The 13,273-nt window shown below is 54.3% G+C and overlaps 5 protein-coding genes across 5 annotated transcripts; 3 read left to right on the top strand and 2 right to left on the bottom strand.

The window, feature by feature from the left end:
- Positions 1-16: 16 nt before the first annotated feature.
- On the top strand, positions 17-589 carry L969DRAFT_52027 (uncharacterized protein; the record flags this gene model as incomplete). Its single annotated transcript, XM_014711179.1, has 1 exon — positions 17-589. One exon carries the CDS (start codon positions 17-19, stop codon positions 587-589), a length of 573 nt encoding a protein of 190 aa, XP_014566665.1.
- Positions 590-592: 3 nt separating this feature from the next.
- Positions 593-5,734, bottom strand: L969DRAFT_18879 (uncharacterized protein; the record flags this gene model as incomplete). Its single annotated transcript, XM_014710917.1, has 7 exons — positions 593-1,217; positions 1,269-1,488; positions 1,535-1,657; positions 1,709-1,871; positions 1,920-3,295; positions 3,343-4,649; positions 4,698-5,734. 7 exons carry the CDS (start codon positions 5,732-5,734, stop codon positions 593-595), a joined length of 4,851 nt encoding a protein of 1,616 aa, XP_014566403.1.
- A 503-nt stretch (positions 5,735-6,237) lies between these two features.
- L969DRAFT_51795 (uncharacterized protein) lies at positions 6,238-7,928 on the top strand (the record flags this gene model as incomplete). Its single annotated transcript, XM_014711180.1, has 6 exons — positions 6,238-6,395; positions 6,450-6,711; positions 6,770-7,500; positions 7,546-7,674; positions 7,723-7,815; positions 7,871-7,928. The coding sequence occupies 6 exons, from the start codon at positions 6,238-6,240 to the stop codon at positions 7,926-7,928; spliced, it is 1,431 nt and encodes a 476-aa protein (XP_014566666.1).
- A 103-nt stretch (positions 7,929-8,031) lies between these two features.
- Positions 8,032-9,606, bottom strand: L969DRAFT_25316 (uncharacterized protein; the record flags this gene model as incomplete). The annotated part of the gene is made up of 3 exons (XM_014710935.1): positions 8,678-9,606; positions 8,163-8,630; positions 8,032-8,111 (listed from the first exon to the last, which is right to left on the bottom strand). Exons 1-3 carry the CDS (start codon positions 9,141-9,143, stop codon positions 8,032-8,034), a joined length of 1,014 nt encoding a protein of 337 aa, XP_014566421.1. The 5' UTR covers positions 9,144-9,606.
- Positions 9,607-9,691: 85 nt separating this feature from the next.
- Positions 9,692-13,262, top strand: L969DRAFT_51542 (uncharacterized protein; the record flags this gene model as incomplete). The annotated part of the gene is made up of 10 exons (XM_014711181.1): positions 9,692-9,895; positions 9,948-10,043; positions 10,092-11,532; positions 11,580-12,288; positions 12,348-12,499; positions 12,557-12,579; positions 12,632-12,736; positions 12,785-12,913; positions 12,967-13,128; positions 13,179-13,262. 10 exons carry the CDS (start codon positions 9,692-9,694, stop codon positions 13,260-13,262), a joined length of 3,105 nt encoding a protein of 1,034 aa, XP_014566667.1.
- Between the last annotated feature and the right edge of the window lie 11 nt (positions 13,263-13,273).

Genomic DNA, 13,273 nt, shown 5'->3' on the forward strand with positions numbered 1-13,273 from the left:
GCCCAGCACTGCGGGCATGCCACACGCCGACAGCTCGACCGTGCCGTCGAGTGTGCAGACAAGGGAGGCCTTCTACGACCATGTCTGCGAGCAGCTGCATCATCTCCTGTCAGACGGCTCAACAGAGAACAATTGGGTCTCCGCGCTCGCCAATGCATCCTCTCTGCTCTTTGCAGCCTATGCGAGCTACAATCACCCTAACGTCAACTGGTGTGGCTTCTATGTTCACGCACGCTTGTTCGGCTCCGAAGCGAACGACTTGTGGCTCGCGCCCTTTGCCGGCAAACCCGCTTGTCAGCTCATCGCGCTTTCGTCCAAAAGGCCAGGCGTCTGCGCCCACGCGTACAATTCACGCCAAACCATCGCTGTACCCGATGTAGAAGCACATGACGGTCATATCGCTTGCGATGCTGCAACTCGCTCAGAGATCGTGCTGCCCGTCATCGTCCAAGACGAGTGTATCGGCGTCTTTGATCTTGACTCGACAGAGATCAACGGTTTCGAGAGCGATAGCGAGGGTCTGCAAAGGTATCTGGCCGTTCTGCTCAAGCATATACGCTGGCCCGAGCCCAAGTCAAAGCATGCATAGACGCTACTGCTCCCATTCGCCCGCGCTGGCAAGTTTGGCAAAAGCGCCTCGTTTGGCCATCAGATCGTCGAAAGAACCGTCCTCGATGACTTTGCCATCATCGATGACGATGACACGATCGCACGTCTTCATCACCGCCGCCTTGTGCGTCACGATGACTGTCGTACGACCGACTTTGATGTCTTTCAGCGTCGCCATGACTGCATTTTGACTGACCGGATCCAGAGCGCTGGTGATCTCGTCGCCCAGCAAGATCTCTCGGGGCCGGAGCAAAGCTCTGGCAATCTGTATACGCTGAGCTTGGCCGCCCGAGATCAAAGAGGCATTCTCGCCGAGATGCGTGTCGTAGCCTTTCGGCAAAGCGCAAATGAACTCGTGTGCTTGCGCCGCCTCTGCTGCTGCCCGGATCTCATCGTGTCGAGGCAGCCTCTCTTCGCCATAGGCGATGTTTTCCGAGATAGAGCTATCGAACAATGCAGGATGCTGGCTGATGACTGCGAGATGATTGCGAAGATATGTTGTGCTGATCCGCTCAAGAGAGCGATTGTCGATCATGATGTCGCCTTCGTCTGGCACGTAAAGCCTTTGCAATAGAGAGACGATTGTCGATTTCCCCGACCCCGATGCACTGCAGGCAACAAGGGTCAGCTCTGATTCGCTATGCCAACGCTCGACGGACCCAACAATTGCGACCGACTCGCCTGGCTGTATTTCGAAGTTGACGCCTTTGAGAACCGGCACGTGGGAGGCCGCAGGATAGGCAAAAGTGACATTCTCGAATTTGATGCAACCTTTGATCGGAAAAGACATGGCGCCTTCACTCTCTTGTGTGTCCTCGGTCAGCTTGAGGAACCTGACCAGATCAATTGACGCCTGGCACGCTTTAGCAAGTTGCGGCACTGGAACACATGTCAGTTGAGCCCATGAGATCAACCTCGGACCCACCGAAGCTCATGATCTGAGCAGCAAATGTGACGGCAAACACAATGAGCGTAAAGATCTGGACCATCTGAGGGAAGGTGTAGTTCTGTCTGACGATCAAGACGGCGCCAACGTAGAACATCAGGCCTGGGCATCATCTGCCATAAGCTCTGTCTGCGCTGAAGGTGCATGGCGTACCTTCTGCGATATAAGTCATTCCGTTGGCGATACCGTAGCCAAGCGAGGCAATGATGACTGCCTTGCTGTCGCCGCGATAGCAGTCCTCGACGGACGTCGCGAATTTGTCGACGAAGACAGCTTCCAGCGACATGGCTCGCAAAGCGCGAATGTTGGACACACTCTGCACAAGCCGTTAGCATCTTACGAGGACACAAGCGCTTGAGCGCACGACATGGAAACGCTTGGCGCAGTCTTCACGCTTCCGCTTGTTTTCGGCTTCGAATCGGCTGAGAAGTGTCGTTTGCATCGATAGGCACGCTATGTAAATCGGCCCAATAGCCATTCCGACGAGCGTGAGCTGCCAACCGACAGCAAGAGCCCATATGAGGGCAAATGAGATCATTGCCACGACCACAACGATCTGGCCGATGATATTGCCGACCAAGTTGCGCGCGTCCTCTGCATCTTTCACGAGACTTGTGACGATCCCTGTTAGGCTATTGTTCGGATCGTCAAAGTATGCCTTGTCTTGCTTGATGATGAGGTGAAATGCTTTACGACGGATAGCGGTGATCCAGCCCATCGCTGTCCATTGCAAGAAAGCAAACTTGAAACCCTGCGAGCCTGCGTCTGCTGCTGCGACTAGCAGAACGAGCAACGAGGTCTTTGTAGTGCTAGCTGCAGTCGAGTCTGGCGCGCCTAGACTAGCAATAAGCTTTGCCAGTAAGCTTGAGAAGATTGGCGTCATCGATCCTGCGACGCAACAGAGGAACAGGCCAAGAAAGAGGAGAGGTTTGTTAGGAATGGTCGGATAGATGACACGGAGCAGACTGATCAGACCCGTCGGGCCGGCCGCTGGCTTGTCGCCATCCATTGCAATCGCAATGTCGGCAGCTTTGAAGGCTTCGAAGATAGTCACCGGTCGGCCAGATCGTCCACCTGGTCGCCGCGAAGAAGCAGAAAGACCGATATTCTCGAATCCTGCAACTGACATAGGCCCCAGACGTGGCCCGACGGGGGATCTGGGTATTGCTCCACCGAAATACGCTAGAGATGTAGGACTTGTCGAAGGAGATCGCGTCGAGCTATACGAATCACCTTCGACAAAGGCAGGACGGGAAGCTCGCCGAGAGCTAAGATAGACCTGCGCTTGCGAAGTTGCTTCTCCCATGTCCGGCAAGAAAGACAAGCTGGCATTGACGAAGCTTTTGCGACGGGTGAAATTGACGACAGAGACGCGCGGCATCCAGTCGCTGACGGCTGATGATGCACGATACAACGAGGGTCGCCAACCATCTGCGAGAGACTTGCGGTCATCTGTCGGTGGAGTGCATTGGATCTCTGGCAGGATCTCTTCTTTCGGTGCGCCCATAGCAAGCGCATTGAGCTGCATCATCTCTGCAAAGGGACCGTCTGCCTTGTCTAGATCACGTCTGTAGCCCTCTTGCATGACTTTGCCGTGTTGCATGACATACACAAAGTCATCCTGAGCAATCGGTGTCAAGTCGTGTGTAATCACAATCGTGGTTTGATTCGTGCGCCATTTTTTGATCGCTTCAGACACAAGGAAGCGCGAGGTTCCATCGAGTGCAGACGTGGCCTCATCTGCGGTAAGAGTCAGTACGGATGACGGTAGGCCTTGTTGAACGCACCTAAGATGAGCACGGTTGGATTTCTGATGGAGGCACGAGCAATCGCAAGGCGTTGGCGCTGGCCACCACTCAAACTTGCCCCCTTTGCGCCGCTCAGCCATGTGTCATAGCCCTCCGGTAAATCCGAGATGAAGTCGTGAATGAGCGCAAGTCGACAGGCGGTGATAACTTCTTCGCGCGTGACGTCGCTCGGCTGGCGATCACCAGAGCCGACAACGCCGATTGCCACATTGTCGTGCACAGACCCATCAAACAAGACCGACGCGCCTTGCGAAACCATGCCGATCTGTCGACGGAGCCATGTCTGGTCAAGAAAACGCGTCGACTGCTCGTCTGCTTCGATGCGACCCGAGTCTGGCTCGTACAAGCCAAGCAAGAGCGCGCCGACCGTTGATTTGCCCGATCCTGACCCACCGACGATGTATGTCGTCTCGCGAGGAGCGAAGTAGAGCGAGACATCTGTGAGGACTGGATCTGCAGGAGGCGGCCGCGCAGGATAGTGGAACGTGACTTCGTGTAGCGCTAGCTCGCCACTGAATGAGCGAGGTTGGATGCGTTTAAGTTCTCTGATATGACCGCTGCCTTTACCACCGGCAGGAATATAGTTCAGCGCGTCTGGCTCTGGGGTAGCAGCAGCTACGCGAATTTCTGCCTTGTCAAAAGTCGTGTCGAGCTGCGGTGTAGCGGGGAATGGGACGGCGACTGTGCTTGGCCGTTCGCTCGGACTTGCGATCAGAGTGAGCAAACTGGCCATGGCGACCTTTGCCTTCTCAATGAAGATGAGGACAGGTATGCAGCCTTGTAGGTTGCTGCTGCCAAGCAAGGTTGCCCAGAAGACCTCATTGACCGTGCCGCCTGTGATCTTGCCTTTGCTGACCTGATAGTGGCCGAACCAGAAGCCTTGTACGAACATGGCCAGTAGGACGAAGTGCGAGCCGCCAATTCGGACTCCCCAGACGGCAGCCAGCCGGTTGTACGTCGACCTGACTTTGTCAACCGTCGCTACAAATGCGTCTTCTTCCTTTTGTTCTGCGTTGAATGCTTTGACTGTCGTAATTGCGCTGAGAGCGCGTTCTGCACGTGTAGCTGCAGCAGAAGTCAGATCGCGGTCATAACCGATCAGCGGCTCTGCCATTGTCTCTGTGACCGCAGTCAAGACGACGACGAGTGGCACAGAGGCCAGGATGACAAGAGTGAGCTGATAGGACCTGAAGAATGCCAATATCAAGCAGGACAGCATAGTCGACAGATACTGAACGAGCATGCCCATATTTTGCGAGGCACCCATGCGTACGTCGTCGATCTCTCTGCAGGCTCAGCTTAGCTCGCTAATGAGGCTGGACAGGTAGGCGCACCTCTGAAAGCGACCCATCAAGCCAGCACTTGCCTCGCCGCTATCCTCGCCATCGTCATTTGTGCTGCCACACATGCCAGTATCGAACCAGGTCATGCTCTTGTTCGTGACGGAATCGTAGACATTCAGTCTGAGCGAGCGAGCGATCTTTTCGCCGTTCCAAGACCACAGCGTGAGTGAGACAGTCTCTCCGGTGAGCGTCAATGCCGCCAGGAGGAACATGATCAGTGCGCTATGGAGTGTCGAGGTCAGTAAAGCATGCTGAGCAGGCTTGATTGCGTCGGGAGACGAGGTAGTCTGCTGTATAGCCTGGTATTGAATGAAGGCATCGAAGAATTTGCTCATGACGGTCGTCATATACGTCGGAATAAGACCCGTGGCGACTGAGCAGATGAGAGCAGGCAGAATCAGCATGAAGAACTCCCGCTTGCTCGTCAGAGCAAAGAGCAGCTTGATAGTTGGTGCAATCTCTGGCGTCTTGGGCGGTGGCATTTGACTATAACGCGGAGGAGCCTTTTCGAATGGAGTGCTCTCAGATGCAGCCGTTCCTGGCAAAGGTGATGCGCGGGGCGTGTTGGCGCCATAGAAGCCTTCGATATCGATTGCGTCCTGATCCGAGCCGAGATATGATCGTGGCGTCGGCAGGGGCATATCTCCAGCAGAAGAGAAAGGCGAGGTTGACGGGCGGCTGACATCAATGGCAGACAGCGCGCGTGACTTTGTGCGCTCTCTGTGCAAGTCGCGAACACTGAGAGCCCTTGGCTGCGCATAGTCCGACATAGCATGTTGCACCTCGGCCAACGTCAACGTGGGTTTTGCAAGCATCTCTTGTGCGAATTGGCCGTCTGAACCATCGTTGAAAGCGCTGCTTATTTGATTTTGCAGCCGACTCGGCGAGCGCGACACCGGCGTGGAGTCAACCTCGGACAGGAATGCAGGCGCAGAGAGTGTAGGCGAGCATGCTTGCAGCTCGATAGCTTCGTACCTCTCAGGCCGTACTGGCACCCTGCTCGTCAGGGAAGTTGCCCGCTCGCGCATGCCGCGAGAGTCGAAGGGGAGGTGACTGGCTGACGATATCGCTGAGCGAGGCAGACTGTCCAGGCACCAGGATGTCCAAAAGAAGCCATTGTGTTGTGCTCATTGTGTCAATCTGCTAAGACTGGGTTGCTCTTTGCCCTTTGTGTGGCGATCAGGCTGTCCTTCGTCGCTGTCGATCACTTTTCCAACCGACGCGACCACACGCGACTCGAAGTCGAGTGGCGATCCAAGCGCTCACCGGGTACCTCATCGGAGCCCAGCTCGAATCTGACTCTGTCAAACGTGACTGCCTGAGCTTGCTGAGCGCTCGCCGACCGGTGCAGTGACCGAGGCAAGCCATGGCCTACCAACAGTCGTCCGCGGGCAACGGCATGGTCGGCACGCAGCGAGAGCAGCTCTACCATCAGCAACAGCAACAGCAACAGCAACAGCAGTATCAACGCCAGCTGATGGCTCAGCAACAAGCTAGCCAGTACCAACAGCAGCAGAACGCTCAGCAAGTCATGCCAGGTCAACAAGCCGATTCAGCCAATTATGTCTACTTTGATCGCTCGACTGCTGGCTTCTCCAAAGCGACACTCGAGAAGGCCATGGCCACCAAGGTGAAGCTAGAGCACGGGTATCGCAAAGCGGTCGAAGAGATTGTCGAGCGCAACACGCGGTAAGCGAATTGCAGAAAATGGGCATACACGCAGATCTGACAGTCCCTTTGTAGCCGAGCTGAGCTAGAGAAGCGTCTTGCGACCGACACATCGATCAGTGATGACCGAAAAGTCAGGCAACTGAACGCACTCGGTCGCACCGAGTCGTCTTTTCTTCGATTGAAGCGCACCCGACTCGGTCTCGATGACTTCAGGACCGTCAAAGTTATCGGAAAGGGTGCCTTTGGTGAGGTCAGGCTGGTGCAAAAGATAGACACCGGTAAGATATATGCCATGAAGACGCTCCGCAAGTCGGAGATGTTCAAAAAGGATCAGGTCAGTCGTGTATCCCTCTGTCAGACTTTGCGTGTCTGATGAGGTATGCTGCTGGCAGCTCGCCCATGTTAGAGCAGAGCGCGATGTCCTGGCCGAATCGAATTCGCCATGGGTCGTTCAGCTGTACTACTCGTTCCAGGACACATTCTATCTGTACCTGCTCATGGAGTTCCTGCCTGGCGGTGATCTCATGACAATGCTCATCAAGCATGACACCTTCAGCGAGGATGTCACACGTTTCTACATGGCCGAGTGTATCCTCGCTATTGAAGCCATCCACAAACTCGGTTTCATTCATCGCGACATCAAACCCGACAACATCCTCATCGACAAGGACGGCCATGTCAAGATGTCTGACTTTGGTCTTTCCACTGGCTTCCACAAGCAGCACGATTCAGCATACTATCAGCGTTTGCTAGAAGGTGGCGCGACAAGTGCTGCTACCGCACAGCAAAACTCTCGCAACTCTTTAGCGATCAACGCAATCAATCTGACAGTGTCGAACAAGGATCAGATCGCGACGTGGAAGGCCAACAGGCGCAAGCTCGCTTACTCGACTGTCGGTACCCCGGACTACATTGCGCCAGAAGTCTTCTCGCAGCAAGGCTATGGACGAGAATGCGATTGGTGGAGCTTGGGTGCTATCTTCTGGGAGTGCCTGATCGGCTATCCTCCTTTCTGCTCAGAGAATGCGCACGACACATACCGCAAGATCATCGCATGGCAGCAGTACCTCGTCATCCCAGATGATGTCCATCTTTCGCGCGAAGCCGAAGATCTGATCAAGAGGTCAGCCAGCGCAGATCTGAGAAAGCAAGGCTGACACGCTCGCAGGATGATCACCTCGCCCGAGCAACGATTGGGACGCAACGGTGCCGATGAGATCAAAAACCATCCGTTCTTCGCGGGTGTCGATTGGAACACCATCCGCAATATCGAAGCGCCCTTTGTGCCTCATCTCAAGTATGCCCCTGCGGTCCCTCACGAGATGGTGCTGACAGACGAGAATAGGTCTACTTTCGATACATCTTACTTCCCGACTGATGATCTCAACGATGTAGCGACAGAGCCTGCAGGCGACGGTACAGGCGTCGGATCGAAAGAGTACGTTTATACTCTTCGCAGTAAAGCGTGCATTAGGCTAACAAGCGGATTATAGTCTGGCTTTCATTGGCTATACGTTCCGCCGATACGAGAGTAACTCGCATGCTTTCTGATTGCCACACGAGGAGCCCAATGAAGAGCCCGAACCTGTATTCAGACAATGACAGAGACGATTAGGTGGCTTTAGACGGCTTCGAGCGATATGAGTGGCCGCATTCACAATCGTGTGACTGTCCAAAGCGCCCAGGTGATCTTTACGCTAGCTGCGCCGCGAATATGCGACGAGAGATAAAGATCTGTTACGGCCTCAGCTTGATTCAGACGTGCATGAGCAACAGGTCAATCACCATCCTCGGGCGTGTCGATTTGCTCGAATGAGACTGTGCCAGCGCCAAGCGCATCCTCCCAGGCTGCCTTTCGTTCGCCGGCCGACATGGCTGGCATGTTGAGCATGACGCGTTGACCGGCTGGGTCTAGCAAATGTGCCGTGCCGGGGGTCACGCCGTTTGAGTCTCGTCCGAAGACTGTAGCGCCTTTTTCTGGTTTGAGTAGTGCTGCCAGACGCTTGATGGCTTCACGTTGACCCTTGAGATCGAAGAGATGAATGAAGAGAGCGGCATAGACGAATGTGCATCGGCCAACAAGAGGCGTCAAGCTATTGAGCTGCTTGAGATTGAGCTTTTCGTCAGTGAGCTCGGATACGGGCGAGGAAGCATCGAGATTGAGCAAAGCAGAGTCGAAAAAGTCGCCTGATACAAATGCTGGGCGTTGCCCGACGCGATCACCAAAGAGGCTAAAGCCCGCATCAATGAAACCTGTTCAGTCATGAACGCCGTGACATAGCGCGTCAGAGGGTGCTTACCCTGATGGAGGTCAGTGCCGATGATGTTGCTGGCAGGGTAGCCATCCATGATGGCCTTGCGAACTTCGATGCCCATGAAAGTGGCTACCTCGCAAAGCAAGGCGTCGCTCTTTTCAGCTTGCCCAAGCATTGTGCTGTAGAAAGGGTGGTTCTTCATGTGACCCTTGAGGAAATAAAGCCCCTCGACGCAAGGCCACGGACCAATGGCGTATGCCTGGTTTTGTACATTCAGGACGTGATCCTTCAGCTCTTGGCCGCAAAGGCCGGTCAAGCGTTCGAGTGTAGCGATATCCTGAGCTGAAACCTCATTGTACAGAGCAGATGAGTGGTTGCGGTCGAGTACGCCCTGAGTGTCTTTGAAGTTGACCGAGTAATTCGCGAGCTTGTCGCGAAACAGGGACAATCGGCCGAGATTGCCACTGTAGGCTTTGCGCTGACGCCGAAAGAACTCGAACAACGATAGCATATTGGTCTTGTCTGAGTGCTATTCTGATCTGGGCACAAATTGTAGGAAGCTGATACGCTGGCTCATCTGACAGGGCGGTCCAGAGCCAGTAGTGGCAGACGTCGATGCGACTGTACTTCAGGCGAGGGCGGTGCATCGTCGACGCCTTGATACCGTGGGTAGTTTCGTGGAAGGAAGCTAGCGGAATGGATCCAACGGGGGATTAGGCATCGATGCAAGGCTGGTGCGCAGCGTGCGTGCACATTGGCCGACGTCGCGTAGCAACCACGCGACTGACTGACTGGACTGTCTTTGTCAATTCATTCGAATTCATTTTGGAGCGTTTGATCGGAACAAATCTCGTGCCCAAGTCAGAGTGCCCCTCCCCCCCTTACCAGCCGGAGGGCTCGGCAAGAGGGTCAGGTGCGTCGAGGCGTGCAGCGTGGGCAAGCGCAGGAGCTCAAGGCGCAAGCAGTCGCGTTGCCGAGCGCTGCACATGATCAATTGATCGGTCGCGAGGGGTCAAAGCAAGGTCACGCTAGAAATTGGCGGTGCACGGTAGGTCAGCAATGTCAACGAGTGCGACTGCAAGCGCAAGCATGAACGGCATGCCGGCGATGACCATCAAGCCTTCGCTCTCGCCAGGACTGAACCATCTATCTGTGCCAGGCACGCCTCATCGCGTCGTCTCAAACAGCTCGGGATATCATCAGAGCGTGTTCAAGGCAGCCGATAAGAAGCTACAAGCTACTCGCGTAGAGGAGCTCGTCAGAGTAGGCCACCTTGCATCTACACACACGCTATGATGCTCACGCGCAGATGCAGGAAAAAGGATTCATCCCGGAAGCGCTCGTACACTCCGAGGTCTCGTGGTACACGCAAGACCTCGGCATTGACGACGCCTACTTCAAGACAGAGAGTGTACGTACTCGTGCTTGTGGTCATGCACAGCTCTGACGAGAGATGCAGGTCGAGACAATCGCGTCACATATCATTTCGCTCTATGGCAGCAAGATCTTGGCGTACGCTCGCGGCGACGGCACGCTCGACATCAATCTCGAAAAGATCCATGACGATGGCGCAGTCTTCATCCACACATCCAATCCAGGCGTCTCTGACCCTCACGGTCCGCTAATCGAGCAACGTATCGACGAAAAGTATCTCGATGTTTCGACGCCCAAGGAGGCATACCGACTGGAGACGTATCGATCAGCAGGTCATGTATCAAGCAGTATCAGCCAACAACTACGCTGCTACTTCCTCGCTCGTTGTAACTTTGTCGAGCCCAATCCGGATGCAGAGGAGACGGACATCACCAAGCTAGGCGACCGCGCTTTTCTCGAGACCGTCTCTGAGAACACGCTCGAGATCTACCAGGAGGTCATGCTGGCTACCCTCGAACGTACCGGACCCGTCGTAGAAGCCTTTGATGTTGAAAACTCGCAAGAGAAGCGACTTGTCATTGGCTATCGCATGGGATCCACATCTCACTTCTTCTCGGCCATCTCAGATCTCTACCATTGGTATGGCATCTACTCGAGTCGAAAGTACGTCGAACACTTCAGCAACGGCGTCTCGATCGTATCGCTCTACCTCAACCCACTTCGCGGGCCACCCATCAATCAAGCGATCTTACAGATCACACGCGAGATCTCGCTCATTTTCTGCTTGCCGAGCAATCCCTTCTTCGTTGCGGGCAGCGGACATGCAGTACAAGAATCGAGCTATGCTTATGCTGCTGCTGTCTTTTGCCAGCACTTCCTCAATCGCCTGGGACCATCCTTCCTCAATCTCAAAAATCAGCTAGACGAGAATGATCCTACGCAGGCAAACATCCTGGCCGATATCAGGAAGCGTCTTCGAGAACAGACTTTTACGCGCCAATCGATTAGAGACTCGATAGAAGCCTACCCGGAACTAGTGAGATTGCTCTATGTCAACTTTGCAATGACGCACTACATTTCGGGTCGAAGCCAGCTCATGCCTACGCTCTCGTACCAACGCATTCAGACTAACGCGGCTCTCAACGACGAAGAGCTGTACACTAGAATCAAAAAGACGACGCAGAATGCGCACGACTTTGAGGTCTTCGAATCTATGCTTAGCTTCAACAAATCGATTCTCAAGACCAACTTTTACCAGCCTACAAAAGTCTCGCTTTCCTTTAGACTCGATCCTGCCTTTTTGCCAGAAGCGGAGTACCCCACACGACCTTACGGCCTCATTCTCGTCGTCGGTCCTGATTTTAGAGGCTTCCACGTTCGCTTCAGTGATGTCGCTCGTGGTGGCATCCGAATCATTCGCTCTCGTGACAGAGAGACTTTCAGTGTCAACCAACGCAACCTGTTCGATGAGAACTACGCACTGGCACTTACGCAGCATCTCAAGAACAAGGATATCCCAGAAGGAGGTACGCCATGCGCTCCATGTTGCGACTTGAGCTGACCTGGGTGACAGGCTCCAAGGGCACAATCTTGCCAGATCTCGGCGCAGATCCAAGGGCTGTCTTTGAGAAATACATCGACAGCATCTTGGATCTTCTGATCCCAGGCAATTCTCCGGGCGTCAAGGAGCAGATTGTCGACCTCTATCAGAAAGAAGAAATCCTCTTCTTTGGCCCCGATGAGAACACCGCCGGCTTCATGGATTGGGCCTGTCTGCACGCTCGTGAACGTGGCTACGGAACGTGGAAGTCGATTACGACTGGCAAGTCCAGTCTACTCGGCGGCGTTGCTCATGACATCTTCGGCATGACCTCGCTCAGCGTCCGTCAATACGTCATTGGCATCTATCAGCAGCTCGGTCTGCGCGAAGAAGAAATCACAAAGATGCAAACGGGCGGTCCAGATGGCGATCTTGGTTCGAACGAGATCCTGCTGAGTAAAGACAAGACCATTGCTATCATCGATGGCTCCGGTGTCCTGCATGATCCCTCTGGACTTAACCGCGAAGAGCTCACCCGACTGGCGAAGGAGCGTAAAATGGTCACGCACTTTGACCGCTCGCTGCTTTCCTCGGAAGGCTACCTCGTGCTTGTCGAAGACCAGGACTTCACCCTGCCATCCGGCGAGATTGTCAATGACGGCACAAGTTTCCGTAATAGCGCTCATTTGCGCTACAAGGCCGATATCTTTGTTCCGTGCGGAGGTCGTCCAGAATCCATTAAGTGGGCGATCCGTGCTTCGTTTCACTCACGCTGTAGCTGAAGAATGTCGTCGTCGACAGCATGGGAAATATCAAGCAGCTTTTCGATGCAGACGGCAAGCCCAACTTCAAGTATGTCGTCGAGGGTGCCAATCTCTTCATCTCACCGCAAGCTCGCTTGGCTCTCGAGAAACGCGGCGTTGTCGTGTTCAAAGATGCTTCGGCGAACAAAGGTCAGCATTCTGCTTATGCATTGATGTCGGGCTAATGCTTTAGGCTTATGCGGACAGGCGGTGTAACAAGCTCGTCTCTGGTCGGTCGCTGCTTACTGAGGATGACCAAGCTGACCACAAAGTCGCGTGCAGGAAGTTCTCAGCGGACTGGGGCTGGATGACCAAGAATTCCTTGAGCTCATGACGAACAATGGACACGAAGGTTTCTCCGAATTCTATCGCAATTACGTCCAAGAAGTGCGCGGCTACGCTGAAACTCTCTTTTTGGCTGACGCTGTATCACAGATCCAGAAGATCATCAGCTACAATGCGGCTCAAGAATTCAACTGCATCTGGAAGGATCATGCTATCAGCAAAAAGCCCCGTCCGAACATCACCGATGAGTTGAGCAGAGCCATCGTACAGCTACAAGCCGTCAGTCTTGCATGTGGTCGAGTCCCGGCGACGTTGCTGATATTGACCGCTAGGATTTGGAGCAATCGAATCTCTGGGACGATCTCGGTGTCCGACGCGCTGTCATCAGTCGTGCAGTTCCCAAGACCCTGCTCAAGCAGGTCGGCCTCGACAAGCTCATCTCCCGACTGCCACCGACCTATCTAAGGTCGCTCTTCGCAGACTTTGTTGCCAGTGTACGGCAGCTGCATTTTCCACGGATGCCTTGGCTGATACTGCACGCTAGCATTACGTTTACGAATACGGCCTGCAATCCTCGCTTGTTGCGTTCTACAGCTTTGTGTCAAAGTTCAAGGAAGCCCAAGCGTGATCACGCGGCAG

This window comes from Mixia osmundae (assembly GCF_000708205.1).
Source record: "Mixia osmundae IAM 14324 unplaced genomic scaffold scaffold_8, whole genome shotgun sequence".
NCBI classification, from domain to species: Eukaryota; Fungi; Basidiomycota; class Mixiomycetes; order Mixiales; family Mixiaceae; genus Mixia; species Mixia osmundae.